The sequence below is a fragment of the Trifolium pratense genome, linkage group LG6 (assembly GCF_020283565.1).
Source record: "Trifolium pratense cultivar HEN17-A07 linkage group LG6, ARS_RC_1.1, whole genome shotgun sequence".
In the NCBI taxonomy this organism is placed as follows: domain Eukaryota; kingdom Viridiplantae; phylum Streptophyta; class Magnoliopsida; order Fabales; family Fabaceae; genus Trifolium; species Trifolium pratense.
In genome coordinates this window covers 3,978,442-3,990,741 of record NC_060064.1, presented here as the reverse complement: position 1 = coordinate 3,990,741, position 12,300 = coordinate 3,978,442, and the positions used below count along the sequence as shown (strand labels likewise).

The 12,300-nt window shown below is 32.3% G+C and overlaps 3 protein-coding genes across 3 annotated transcripts; 1 reads left to right on the top strand and 2 right to left on the bottom strand.

Annotated features, from left to right (window-relative positions):
- The first annotated feature begins 2,240 nt into the window (after positions 1–2,240).
- Positions 2,241–4,192, top strand: LOC123891131 (pectinesterase QRT1-like). The gene is made up of 5 exons (XM_045940953.1): positions 2,241–2,614; positions 2,885–3,080; positions 3,171–3,374; positions 3,499–3,734; positions 3,916–4,192. The coding sequence occupies exons 1-5, from the start codon at positions 2,316–2,318 to the stop codon at positions 4,061–4,063; spliced, it is 1,083 nt and encodes a 360-aa protein (XP_045796909.1). The 5' UTR covers positions 2,241–2,315; the 3' UTR covers positions 4,064–4,192.
- A 320-nt stretch (positions 4,193–4,512) lies between these two features.
- On the bottom strand, positions 4,513–5,290 carry LOC123891130. The gene has a single exon (XM_045940950.1). The coding sequence runs from the start codon at positions 5,264–5,266 to the stop codon at positions 4,565–4,567; it is 702 nt and encodes a 233-aa protein (XP_045796906.1). The 5' UTR covers positions 5,267–5,290; the 3' UTR covers positions 4,513–4,564.
- Positions 5,291–5,992: 702 nt separating this feature from the next.
- LOC123891128 (transcription factor MYB111-like) lies at positions 5,993–10,956 on the bottom strand. The gene is made up of 3 exons (XM_045940948.1): positions 10,600–10,956; positions 10,211–10,340; positions 5,993–7,186 (listed from the first exon to the last, which is right to left on the bottom strand). The coding sequence occupies exons 1-3, from the start codon at positions 10,730–10,732 to the stop codon at positions 6,280–6,282; spliced, it is 1,170 nt and encodes a 389-aa protein (XP_045796904.1). The 5' UTR covers positions 10,733–10,956; the 3' UTR covers positions 5,993–6,279.
- Positions 10,957–12,300: the final 1,344 nt, after the last annotated feature.

Sequence of the window (12,300 nt, the reverse complement as noted above, 5' to 3'; positions counted from 1 at the left end):
TACTCTTGATTCCATAAATTTTCACATTATACTTGCAACATCTAAAGAGGACATCATAACCTTTGTTCTTAATTTTATGGAACGAGTCCTTTTAAGTTTTGCGTTTATAATAGTTAATTTTTTTAAAGTTTTTTTTTGAAGAAGCTAAATTAGCCCATTCAAATTGGCACCAGAGAGAATCGAACCTGAGACTTTAAGGAGGATGCATTTAGCCTAATTTTAATAAATAAAGGAGAATAAATCCAACAAATTGTGTTTAAAAAAGATGCTTATTATTTGTTTAATAACATAAAGTACAAATCCAGATTTCAAGCACAGAAGCCAGTCATTTTTCAAAGATCAAAACATTGCACATTCTTCGCCACAACACACGATTCCATGTTTCATTCATTATATATATCATCTTCCTCCCTTCAATTCAATTCATCATTCCTCGTCGCAGTAGGTGCGCGGTAAGACATGGAGGGCTATCAATCAGGCCGGCGCACTTACAGTGGCGATGGGAGGAGGGTGGAGGTTGTGATGAGCGGGAAAGGCTACGGTTCGAGTGGAGCTGCGCCGTCACAATATTCAACTCACGGGAGTGAAAAGCCATGGAGATTCAGTGATCCAGAAACGAAGAGGAAGAAAAGGATAGCCAAGTACAAGGTTCACAGTGTAGAAGGGAAGGTTAAAGCTACTCTTCAGAAAGGAATTCGATGGATCAAGAAAAAATGCTCTCGAATCACTCATGGCTACTAGTGCTATATAATATCATGAAAATCTTGCAATGTAGAGTTATGTGAATGTATGTGATACTGCATTTGAGATCTTGTGCTGTTATCTCATATATGCATATTCTTTGCAAATTTTGGTGTAATGTGTCATGTGTGTTGTGTTTGTGTCAATTAGTGATGAGCACAAACATGTTGAATCTAATTACCAACCCAACCTCATTCATCTAAGGTATAAACTTTTTCATAATAATACTCCATCTATAATAAAATATAAGTAAAAAAAAAATCCAAAATTATCCCAAATATCTTCTAGTCTAATTAGTCTAAATCTAAGTTAAATACATTTTACTACTTTTTTAGATTATATTTTGTTACATATTATTGTTTTGAATGTTAATGATATGATTTAATAAATAAATGGATTTCATTTAGATATAATGTTAATGTAAAAATATATAAATAACATTAATCACTTTATTGAGTTCAAAAGAGGGTTTTAGGGTTCCGATTACGGAACAAATCAACGGCGATACGTTAGTTAGTGTCTTCATTCTCATCTCTATTCACTAATTCAGAAGAAGGAAGAACCAAAAGCAACCGAAAATAACTCGTAATGAAGAAAAAGCTCAATCGATGTTCAATCGATTCATCACCATGAAAGCAGAAGAAAAAAAGAAACCAAAAGAATGCCGTCTGTTTCTAGCTTCTGAATGTCTTGACCTAAACGAAGCAGACAAATGGCATCAACAAATTAAATTATGTGCGAAATCGGTAGCAAGTAGCCGAGATTCAAAAAGAAGGTCTTGGCAAACATCGTCTTCGTGACCTAAATGAGCATTCTACTAGTGAAAGGTGAGATTGATGTCCCTCAAATTAGTCGGTTTTGAGTCAAATGAAAAAGTTTTCGAGAAAGAAAAAAATCTCAATAGCAATTTATATGTTGCATCAAAATAATTTGGAAAATTAATTAAAATTAAATCAAACAATTAAGTCAAATTAATTTTTTTTGCTAAATAATAAAAAGTTGAGCAAGTAGCAACATTTGGTGGTTCATCAAATTTGGAAGGAGGGAAAAAACAAAATGTTTTTTTTTAAAAAATTTCAATTTCAAGAAAATAGTGGGAAGCAGTTGCACCCAATATGCCTAAACCCCATGAATTATACTCAACCGCTCTCAACCATTTCCTATTTTCTATGATCAATGTTTAAAAATTAAATCACACAATTTAGACATAGCCCATTTTTATCTACTTAATGTTCCATCAATTTCTCTTTATGTTCCTTGAATTAAACTCAAAAACTTCATTTAATTTTCATATTCCAAAGTTGTATTAATATGAAAGCATTACAAAGATTGTAACTGACGGTATATCACACTATCTATCTCACAAGTCACAACCATAACACTCTCTTGATTATTATTTATTACAATCAGTTCCTTCATGCTTCAACTCTAATAATGAAGTACCGTTACACAATCTTTCTATCTATCTCACATTAGAGTTTAATTTCATATTCATGTATATATATATGCCTATGAAAACATAACAACAACATTAGATAGTGTAACATTTTTCTTACGTGACAAACAAAACAACAATGATGCTGCCTTGTAGATTTGTTGTTGTTTTGTTTGTTTTGGTTTTTGTTATTATGATGGTTGAGGTGGATTTAGCAGAATGTGGTAATAGGGGTGTTAGGAATTACATTAGTTGGGAAGATATGATGGTTGATGAACAAAGGTTAGTTCTGAAGAAGAACATTAATCATAATGAGAGAGTTATTGTTGTTGATCAGAATGGATATGGACATTCCAAAACTGTTCAAGGAGCAGTTGATTTAGTTCCTGATTGGAATCAACACAGAGTCAAAATCTACATTTTTCCGGGAATTTACAAGTATGTAGTTACATTTTTCCGGTAGAAATCTATGAAGCATACACAGACACCGATACTTTGACACCTGTCATAGTTTTTGTCAGACATGATGGACACATATCTGACACCGAAAGCTAACACACATTTGATCAAAAGTGTTGTTCTACAAAGATAGAAACATATCTGACACCAAACACACATTTGATCAGAAGTGTTGGTTCTACGGAGGTAGAAAGATGAATTTTTATTTGTTTTTCTTTCTAACTATTGGTTTGTATGAAATTTGTGCAGAGAAAGAGTGTTTGTGTCAATCACAAAACCTTATATATCATTTATAGGTAGAAGAAATGAAACAGCAAGTCCTGTAATTACATGGAACAGTAAATCATCAGATAAAGGTCCAAATGGTCAAACATTAGGAACCTATGGTTCAGCAACTGTAGCAGTTGATTCAAATTTTTTCTGTGCTACTGAGGTCACTTTTGAGGTAAGCACTCAAATTTCATTTACGGCCGCAATTGCAGACCGCAATTTAACACCATTTTGAAATTTGATAGTCTTTGTGTGGTGAATGCAGAACACAGTTGTTGCATCAGCAGGTGGAGAAGGAATGCAAGCAGTGGCACTAAGGGTAAACAGTGATAAAGCAATGTTTTATAGAGTTAAGATTAAAGGAACACAAGACACACTCTTAGACAACACAGGAACTCACTACTTCTATAGATGTGTCATCCAAGGAAAAGTTGATTTCATCTTTGGCAGTGCAAAATCACTCTATGAGGTAAAATTATCCCTCTTCTATGTTTCACCCGGTGTTGTCAAATAGCGGTTATAGCGGCGCTATGCTATAGCATAGTGGATTTGAATGATTCTGACATTTAAAGTGGCTGGTTTGTACTTATCAGAAGTGTAGGCTTCAGTCAATTGCTGAGAACTATGGAGCAATTGCAGCACACCATAGAGATTCACCACTTCAAGATACAGGATTTTCATTTGTTGGATGCAGTATTAGAGGAACAGGAAATGTTTACCTTGGAAGAGCATGGGGTGACTACTCAAGAATAATTTACTCAAATTGTAATATGGATGATATTATTAAACCTGAAGGCTGGTCAGAATGGAATGATCCAAATAGAAGAAAGTATGTATAACATGACCTATTCTCTCCGTAACCGACACTTCAAATTGAAAGTGTGTCTGGTGTCCGACACCGACACAATGGTTTATATTCATTTATTCTATTCTGAAAAATATTTACCAGGTGTCGTGTCTGATGTTCATGTTTGATTTGACATTTTATATACATGCATTTGGTGTTTCAGGACAGCAGTGTTTGGTGAATATAACTGCCATGGAAAAGGAGCAGATAGAATACAAAGGGTTCCTTGGTCAAAATCATTAAGCTATGGAGAAGCAAAGCCTTACTTGGACATTAACTTCATAAATGGCAATCAGTGGCTCAGACTATAGAAAATTGCTTTCTCTCATTCATGTTTTCTCTCTATAATTAATCTCAAAGTAAGTAACACAGCTCATTGATACTTTTGTCTCGGTGTATAATTTGATCAGTTTGTAAATGTAAATGGTTATTCTTTGCTAGCTTGGTTAATTTGATTCTGGACTTGTCTTGAAAATTGTTTTTCTTATTAAAATTGCATATTGCGTTGTTCAAATCAATCCAAATGTTTTACCGATGTAATTTGATCGCTCTTCGTATATATTCTAACAAAATGTTGATTAGCGTACATAATATGATATGATCATGAATCTAAATCTGAAGAAAGACTAATTAAGAAAAGTCGGCGTATATATATTAAAATTTATTTGTTGAGAATAAATGAAAGACATATGTGAACAACCAAACATGCATATGAGGTTATATAAATTCAGAATGTTCCTGTTTCTTTTTTTTATTCTGTTTGCATTTGATTTGAAATTATTATGATTCAAAACACATGTTCACAAGGATCATTAAAGTCCTAATGACCTTTGACTTCGCTCTTTGTAGTGACGATTCACATTATTCAAACGTTGCAACCTCATTTGTTGATAGAATTGAGCAATAAACTCATCAGCTTTAGCATCAATCTTCTCATCCCCATTTTCACCAACCTCGTCCTCAATCGCTTCCTCTTTCTCATTCTCCTCATCGCTTGGCACAAGCTCGTTCAATCCTACAGCCGAAGCATAACGGCTAGTCGCCTCACTTTTCACGAGCTCGTTCAATCCTACAGCCGAAGCATAACGGCTAATCGATGGTGACTTTTGCAATGGCGAATAAGGCTCCTCCTCTGCGGTAAACATGCTGGCACCACATTCAGACGAAGGAGAATCCGGTGCCAGAGGGATCAATTGGTTGAATTTCTGACCGCTAAATGATCGTGGGGATTGGTTACATGATCGTGGGGATTGGTTACTTTGAAGATGTAACGGTCTAATTGACCCGACAAGTTTGCTCCAAACATTCTTTGATTCATCATCTTTAGGAGTCACATTTGATTTCTTAGGAGTCACGTTTGATTTTTTAGGACTTCCTCTCATCATTAGAATTGCCACCCTAAGAACATTCATTGGACCACTCTTCCTCTTTCGGGTGAGAATTGGTTTTGGTTTTGATTCAACATTAACATCATCTTGAGGAACGTTAGGAATTTCAATGTTTGGTGGCTCCATAAATTAATAAAACTGTAAAGAGAATGATTGATATATAGAGAGAGATGAATAAGTTTTTAGAATGATTGATATATCCCCTATGATATATCCCCCGCTGCTTTTGGCAGGGGATATATAAATGTAGAGAAACGTGAAAGAAATATAAGAAGAAAAACAAGTTTATATATGTGACTATAATTGTACATAAACATTAGAGAAAACCAGCTCAGCAGAACATTGATTTAAGGTTGTTGAATCTTATATTTAGAGAATTTGTTTTTATTTTAGTCAAGTCTTTGCCAGAGGCATATTGCACGAAAACATGTTTTTATTACCAAAATAGGTCTCAGTGTTATATGTGAATAATAATTCCATAAGATTCTAGTAATAAGGAGGTGGGATCTGAATTCCCTACGGTAGGGACTGTCACAGTTTCACACATTAATGCATAATAGCCGTTGTTGACATTGAACGGTTTAAATCAAACATTCAAAAATCAATTTTAACCGTTAATTATGATCGGGCAGATGAAAATAGTTATTGCTCCTTTACAAGCCATATGTACTTAAAAAGGAGAGAGAATTCCTCGAGAGAACCTGAGTTGAATTCTCTTAAAAATCAAAACGGTTAATAAGAAGGGAAAAAAAAAAAGCAGAGGGGAGGATGGAAATATCTAATTGTGATCCTTGTGATATTTTTTCTATTATTTCCACCTTTTTTGAGATTTCAAATAAAAAACTAATCATATTTATTAATCATCGTCACTACATACACGGGTGACTTAGAAATACTAGTTTTTTTTTTTTTGTTTTTTTGTGGTAAGAAATACGGCGCCAAGAAATACTAGTTACTTTACCTCGAAGAAATTAGTCTCCGCAGTTGCGCGCGAATGATATCTTTGGCTAACAAAAATAAATAAGTATAATAAAAATGGTAGCTCCTGTTTATAGTTACTTTTTTTACCCCAAAACATTCCAAGAGCTGAGTGCCCAAAAAGTAATTAAAGTGCTAAGTTTAAGTTAAACATGTTTGCTTCAAGATAAAAACCAAGAAACCGTAGCATTGAGCTTCTGAGGGTCAATCTCTCGAAATTTCTGAAAATCTTTTTCCCATTCATCATCTTCCCACAACCAAGTTAGCATGTTTTCACTTTGATCCCATGACACTGATTCTCCTTTCTGATTCAACAAAGGCATCACACTCTCCCAATCCAAATTATCATCCAAATCCAAATCCATATCCATGGAAGAAGAATTCAACTCTTCATTCGAATTCGAACCATAATTCGCCACATTACTATTACTCTCTAGGTCTCTTGTTCCTTTTGTGTTAGTGCCTTTGTCCCCCGCTCTTTCATTAATCACAACCACATTTTCATCATTACTTTTTCTTTCTTCTTCCACCTCGCAAGTGTCCATAACATTATCATTAAAATCCACCTCGCCGGCATTAATGACCTTTGGATATGGTCCCAACTTGCGGTCACCATCAATTTCAATACTTTTACCATCAATGCACGGTAACTGCAATTCACTTGGACCGTCTTCTACTTCTCCACTAGAAGACGGCCCATTTTCAGGGTCCATAACCTTGAATTCCTTTATTACCCTTGTAGACAATTTCTCACTCTCAAATGTAGGGGTGGGTGGAAGTGTAATTGCAGCAGGTTCACTTCTTTGTAATTTTGGACTTTGGAAAATATTTTGGGCATAGCGTTTGTTCTTCTTCATGGCCCACCTGCTAGTCCTACCACCTCTACGTTTGTGAGGTGTGTCTACTACATTCCCTTGTTGCAAGGGCATCTCTTTATTATTATTGGAATTATTATAATTTGTTGCTGTTCCTTTGAAGCTGAAAACTTTCCTACTCAAGTGAGAGTTCCAGTAGTTTTTAATCTCGTTGTCTGTTCTTCCTGGTAAGTGACTTGCGATCAAAGACCATCTGAAATTCCGAAAAACCAAAAATCGTTAACATTATTTCTAACACTCTGCTTTAGGATCAAATTTATATAGGTATATATTGAGACACACATGAATTTTACACCAAAAAAGAGTGGTGTTAAAAAGTTAGCATTGTTCTAGAATAAATATTCCATACTACTGAAATTTCAATTTTATTAATAAAATAGTATAGATTTTAATGAAGGTAAAATATAAATTCAATAGAAATGCAAATATTTCTTTAAAAAAATTAATATTAATTGAATACACAAACATTATATTTTTTGTTAATTACAAATATATTAGTATTATTTTTAATGTTGATGAAAAAACATTAAAAGATATCAAAAATTGATTGAGAGGCAAGTAAAGTCTAAAAAAAAAATTCATTCAAAAATCAAACTCGGTTTTTTCACGGAATTCAAACGGTATATTCATTTGTTTATTTTAAAAAGATAGTAAATTTTAGACACTAAACTTATTAACCAAAATTCATGCGTGACATGGTAGGGAATAAAAAGATGGCCCGATTCATTTGACTTTTTTCAACGTGAAAGAAGATGTTTTCTCTTCCCACCTCTCATGAATCTTTTATTTTTCTTGAATTTTCAATTTTGCCCTTGAAAAAACTTCGGTTTGTAGAAACCGAAATTTTTTTTTGCCTTGAAAACAAATTTCGGTTTCTAAAAACCGAAATTTACTCTGAATTTGCTCTAGAAAAAATTCGGTTTCTGCGAACCGAATTTATCTACAAAGACAAAATTGAAATATTAGAGGTATAAAAGATTCATGGAAGAGGGAAGAGAAAACATCGTGAAAGAATCCTCCCGGCAAAAAAAGCATTTTATTGCAAAATCATGTTTGACGTGACAGCATTAATATTTTTATCGTTATTCAAGAGATTCAACATCACTATAACCATTCGACTCAAATAAAATATAGATGATTCAGAAAAAATAATATAGTAACATATTATATTCAGAACACGAGATACATGCAGCGTTAAAAAAATCCCAATATTGAAATCTCCATCACTCCATGTTAATTAATCATATCGTTAGAAAAAAAAAATCCTCTCACTAAACATATTTAAAATGCATAATTGTGTTTTTAATTTTTAATTGGTATGTTCTATAATTTTAGAATATATACTTATCAACTAATGTGAACAAGATACATAAGTAGATTTGCAGATAATAGTTAGCTAAAATTAACGTGTAACCAACTTTTACTTTACATGCACATTTTTTTTTTTTAAGCAAAAAAAAATGGAGAGCATGGCATCATAGTAAGTCATCGACATCCCAACTATGCTGGCACCTCAATGCACTATCACTTCTCTACCATCTCACCAAAAGTATTATTAAAATGAAAAACAAAAGAAAGGGTGGGGGGCATAAACCAAACCCACCAAAACAAGATTAACGAAAGCGATAATTAGACAAACCAACTCTATCTCTAAAGAAACTCTCTCTAGAGCAACTTGGTAATTGGTCCCACCAGACTAATCCATCAACAAAAAATCCCGCATTAGCTAATCTGTCTGCACAAGTATTTCCTTCTCTATAAATATGAGAAAATCTAAAACGAAAATTTCTAACGATGATTTATTCGCATTTGTCGATAAATAAATACCTCTAAATTATAAATAAGTAATTTACAGAAGAAAAAAGAATTTCACTCCCTCTATTATAACTTGTGTGGAATCCCCGACAAAAAACAATAATTTTGTGTTGGAATTTTAGTACCTAATAATGGTGGATTCTAGGGTGAGGGTTCTATTAAGTCCCTCACCGATGTACCACTCAACTTAACTGTCAGATTAATCGAGTATATATTATCTCATTAGACATTAACACACTAGATCAAAGGCTTCCTTTCACTCCCGCAAAACATTCACGAATCTTCAGCTGAGATTAAAACCTAAAGAAAAAACACACAAACAAACTAGGATTTTGTTCATGAAAAATTAAGAAATAGGGGAATTTTGTGGAAGTGGAAGAATGAAATGGGTTTTGAGAGATACCCCATATCCCTCTCATGGCTAGAAAATTACCAATTTGAATCTTCACTTTGTAGATTGCATTTCAATTTCTCATGCCAAGATCTACAAAGCCAAAAATAATTTCACAATTTAAGTATTTGACAATTTCTTTTTTATTAGATCCACCTTTTTTAATCATAATTTAAGAATGAAATTGAAATTAAGAATGTGGAAAAATTACAGAGGCAAGGTTTTTTGAAACATCTATGTTGTGATTTTTTGAGAAAAATAAAGTTACCCCCTATTATTATAACTTGTGAATTGTGGGAGGTTATTGTCGTTTTCACTAGATCAAATTTTCTGGGCTGTGTTTTGTGTTGAAGATATTTTCTACATGTTCAAACCCATGATAGTTTGAAAGGAAGACTTTGATCTAGTGTGTTAATGTCTAATAAAATAATATATACTCGATTAATCTGACGGTTAAGTTGAGTGGTACACCGGTGAGAGACTTAATAGAGCCCTCACCCTAGAATCCACCCCTAATAATATGTTTTTGGAATTGCGTCAAAAATAGAATAAAATAGTAATGCGGAGTACTATATTTTGGAACAGATTTACCATTTAGCTTTTCAATTCTTAATACAGTTAGGTTCTTTCATAACTCTTGAACAAACAAAAAAGTTCTTTCACAACTTATTAATTTTTAATTTTTTTTAAAATTGTTACCCTCTCTATTAAAAATAATTATGTACCAAAAAAAAAAAAAAATCGGGGCTATGCCCCTTTATTTATTTTCAATTTATAGTGCCATTTTCTACTAAAGATTCATTAATCAAAATATTTGGTTTGGTCTAGATTAATCAAAATTTTTAATTTCAGTTAAAAGAAATCTCAATTTTATCCTCTTTTTTCGATTGGATTTTTTAACCTATTTTAAATCATGATCATATAGTGCTTCAACAAAAAAACATAATCACAAAATTCATAAATTTCTAAAAAATAATAAAAACAATGATATCAAAAATATTGATGGGTAACCTGTTGCCAAAAGAAGCATGCAGCTTGATAATGATGCTTTCCTCTTCAGCAGAAATATTTCCCCTTTTAAGATCATCTCTCAAATAGTTTATCCATCTTAATCTACAACTCTTTCCACATCTAAGCAATCCTTCAAACCCCAAAATAAAAATGTTGGTTATATAAAAACAAAATTAAAAAATGGTCCCTATCAAAAGGGAAAAAAAAAAACTCGACTTTCGAACACATGATTTAACAGGTCTCCTACAACCCTTCATAAAAGATGGATAAATATTTTTCGTTATGATGTTGGGTCTGAATTTTATTAGTCGTAAGGGTTAGAGTATCACTTGTATTTCTGTTAATAATAAAAAAAAGTATTTTAAGAAATAATAGTTGAAATAAAGTACCTGCATTTTTAGGCAATGACCTCCAAGAACCTTCTCCATTAGTCTTAACATATTGGGTCAAAATTTCATCCTCTTCTGCAGTCCACCTTCCTTTCTTCAAACCCACTTTCTCACAACAAGGAGCTCTTCCCATATTTTGAGGATATATATGTAATTATGCTACACTATCTGCCACACTATATGATTTTAGTATTTATTTTGTGTAAGTGTATAACGCAATGCAGACATTAGTACAGTTGAAAACGGCTGAATGAATTTAGCTGGAAAAGGGTGTCTGCATCTTTGTGCTGGGTGGTGACAGAAAGGAAGGATAAATAAATAATAAAGGATGATAAATGCGAGATATGGTAAATTTATAATTACATATATGGGGAGTATAGGCATTAAGTAAGGTGGGGTGGGGCTAGTTATTATTATGATGATGTAGATGTATAAGTGGTCATAGAATAAGCCACGTTGGCTATAAGGTCGTGGCTCTCCTCTCCCACCGTTGAGAAATTAGATTAGAGTCTCCTCACGAAGATTTCCATATCCCACGTTTTTAAGAAAATTATTTTTTAAATTCATCCAGAATATAATGTATTTGAATCATACTCTAAATGAATTTAATTTATATGCACCGTTGGCGTAAAGTTATTTTGCACATGCGTTTAATAATATACTGACACATCATGTATAATAATTAAAAACACATAATGTGTCACATTCATTAAATGATGTGGCAACGTGTTATTGGATGCATGTGTAAAAAAAAATTACACCGACGGTGCACAACAATTAAACTCATTTTAAATTATATATATTAGATTTTCAATTGATCTAAGTGAACATTCTTTTATATTTAGGATCAGAAACATATTTTTTAGATTCATAGAATGATTGATGTATTTGGTCCATTTTTTAAACTAAATACATCAATTTAATCTAAAAAACAAACGTTTTCTTATACTCCCTATGACCCAATATATAAAAAAAAAAATTAATTTTTTAGATTCATTGTGTAATTGATGTATCTAGACAATAATAAGGAGATTTCCGTATCCCACGTTTTTAAGAAAATTATTTTTTAAATTCGTTCAGAATATAATGTATTTGGATCATATTTTGAATTATATATAGTAGATTTTCAATTGATCTAAGTAAACATTCTTTTATATTTAGGATCGGAGAAGTATTTTTTAAATTCATAGAATGATTGATGTATTTGGTCCATTTTTTAAACCAAATACATCAATCGAATCTAAAAAACAAACGTTTTCTTATATTCCCTCCGGTTTTATATATATAAAAAAATGGCTATTTTTTAGATTCATTGTGGAATTGATGTATCTAGAAAATAATATAAGTCTAAATACACCAATTCTACAATAAATTTAAAAAGTGAAATATTTTTTATATGGGTCTTGCTAACGAGTGCCCCCGGGGCACTCTTTAAGCATTCCATTTAAAGAAACTTTTTATTCAAAAAGTTAAACACTACAATTTTCAATGTGTTGAATTTACGCATTCCGATAAAAATTCTATAAAAAACTTACTATTTAAGGGCTTAAAGAGTGTCCCGGTGACACTATTTAGCATTTGCCTTTTTATATATAGGACCGGAAAGTGTACAAGGGACTAGAGAGAGAATGATTTTGAATAATTTTTAAATATATATTTAATAATTAGACATAGCAAATGTCATGGTACATAATTACATTT

Bases quoted from the DNA above. Each gene is read 5' to 3' on its own strand.
- LOC123891131 (XM_045940953.1), top strand. From the start codon at position 2,316: ATGATGCTGCCTTGTAGATTTGTTGTTGTTTTGTTTGTTTTGGTTTTT. The intron at 3,081-3,170 runs GTAAGCACTCAA...TGGTGAATGCAG, and splicing joins CTACTGAGGTCACTTTTGAG to AACACAGTTGTTGCATCAGC. The intron at 3,375-3,498 runs GTAAAATTATCC...TGTACTTATCAG, and splicing joins GTGCAAAATCACTCTATGAG to AAGTGTAGGCTTCAGTCAAT.
- LOC123891130 (XM_045940950.1), bottom strand. From the start codon at position 5,266: ATGGAGCCACCAAACATTGAAATTCCTAACGTTCCTCAAGATGATGTT.
- LOC123891128 (XM_045940948.1), bottom strand. From the start codon at position 10,732: ATGGGAAGAGCTCCTTGTTGTGAGAAAGTGGGTTTGAAGAAAGGAAGG. The intron at 10,341-10,599 runs GTACTTTATTTC...TGGGGTTTGAAG, and splicing joins GTCATTGCCTAAAAATGCAG to GATTGCTTAGATGTGGAAAG. The intron at 7,187-10,210 runs GTTACCCATCAA...TCGGAATTTCAG, and splicing joins CATGCTTCTTTTGGCAACAG to ATGGTCTTTGATCGCAAGTC.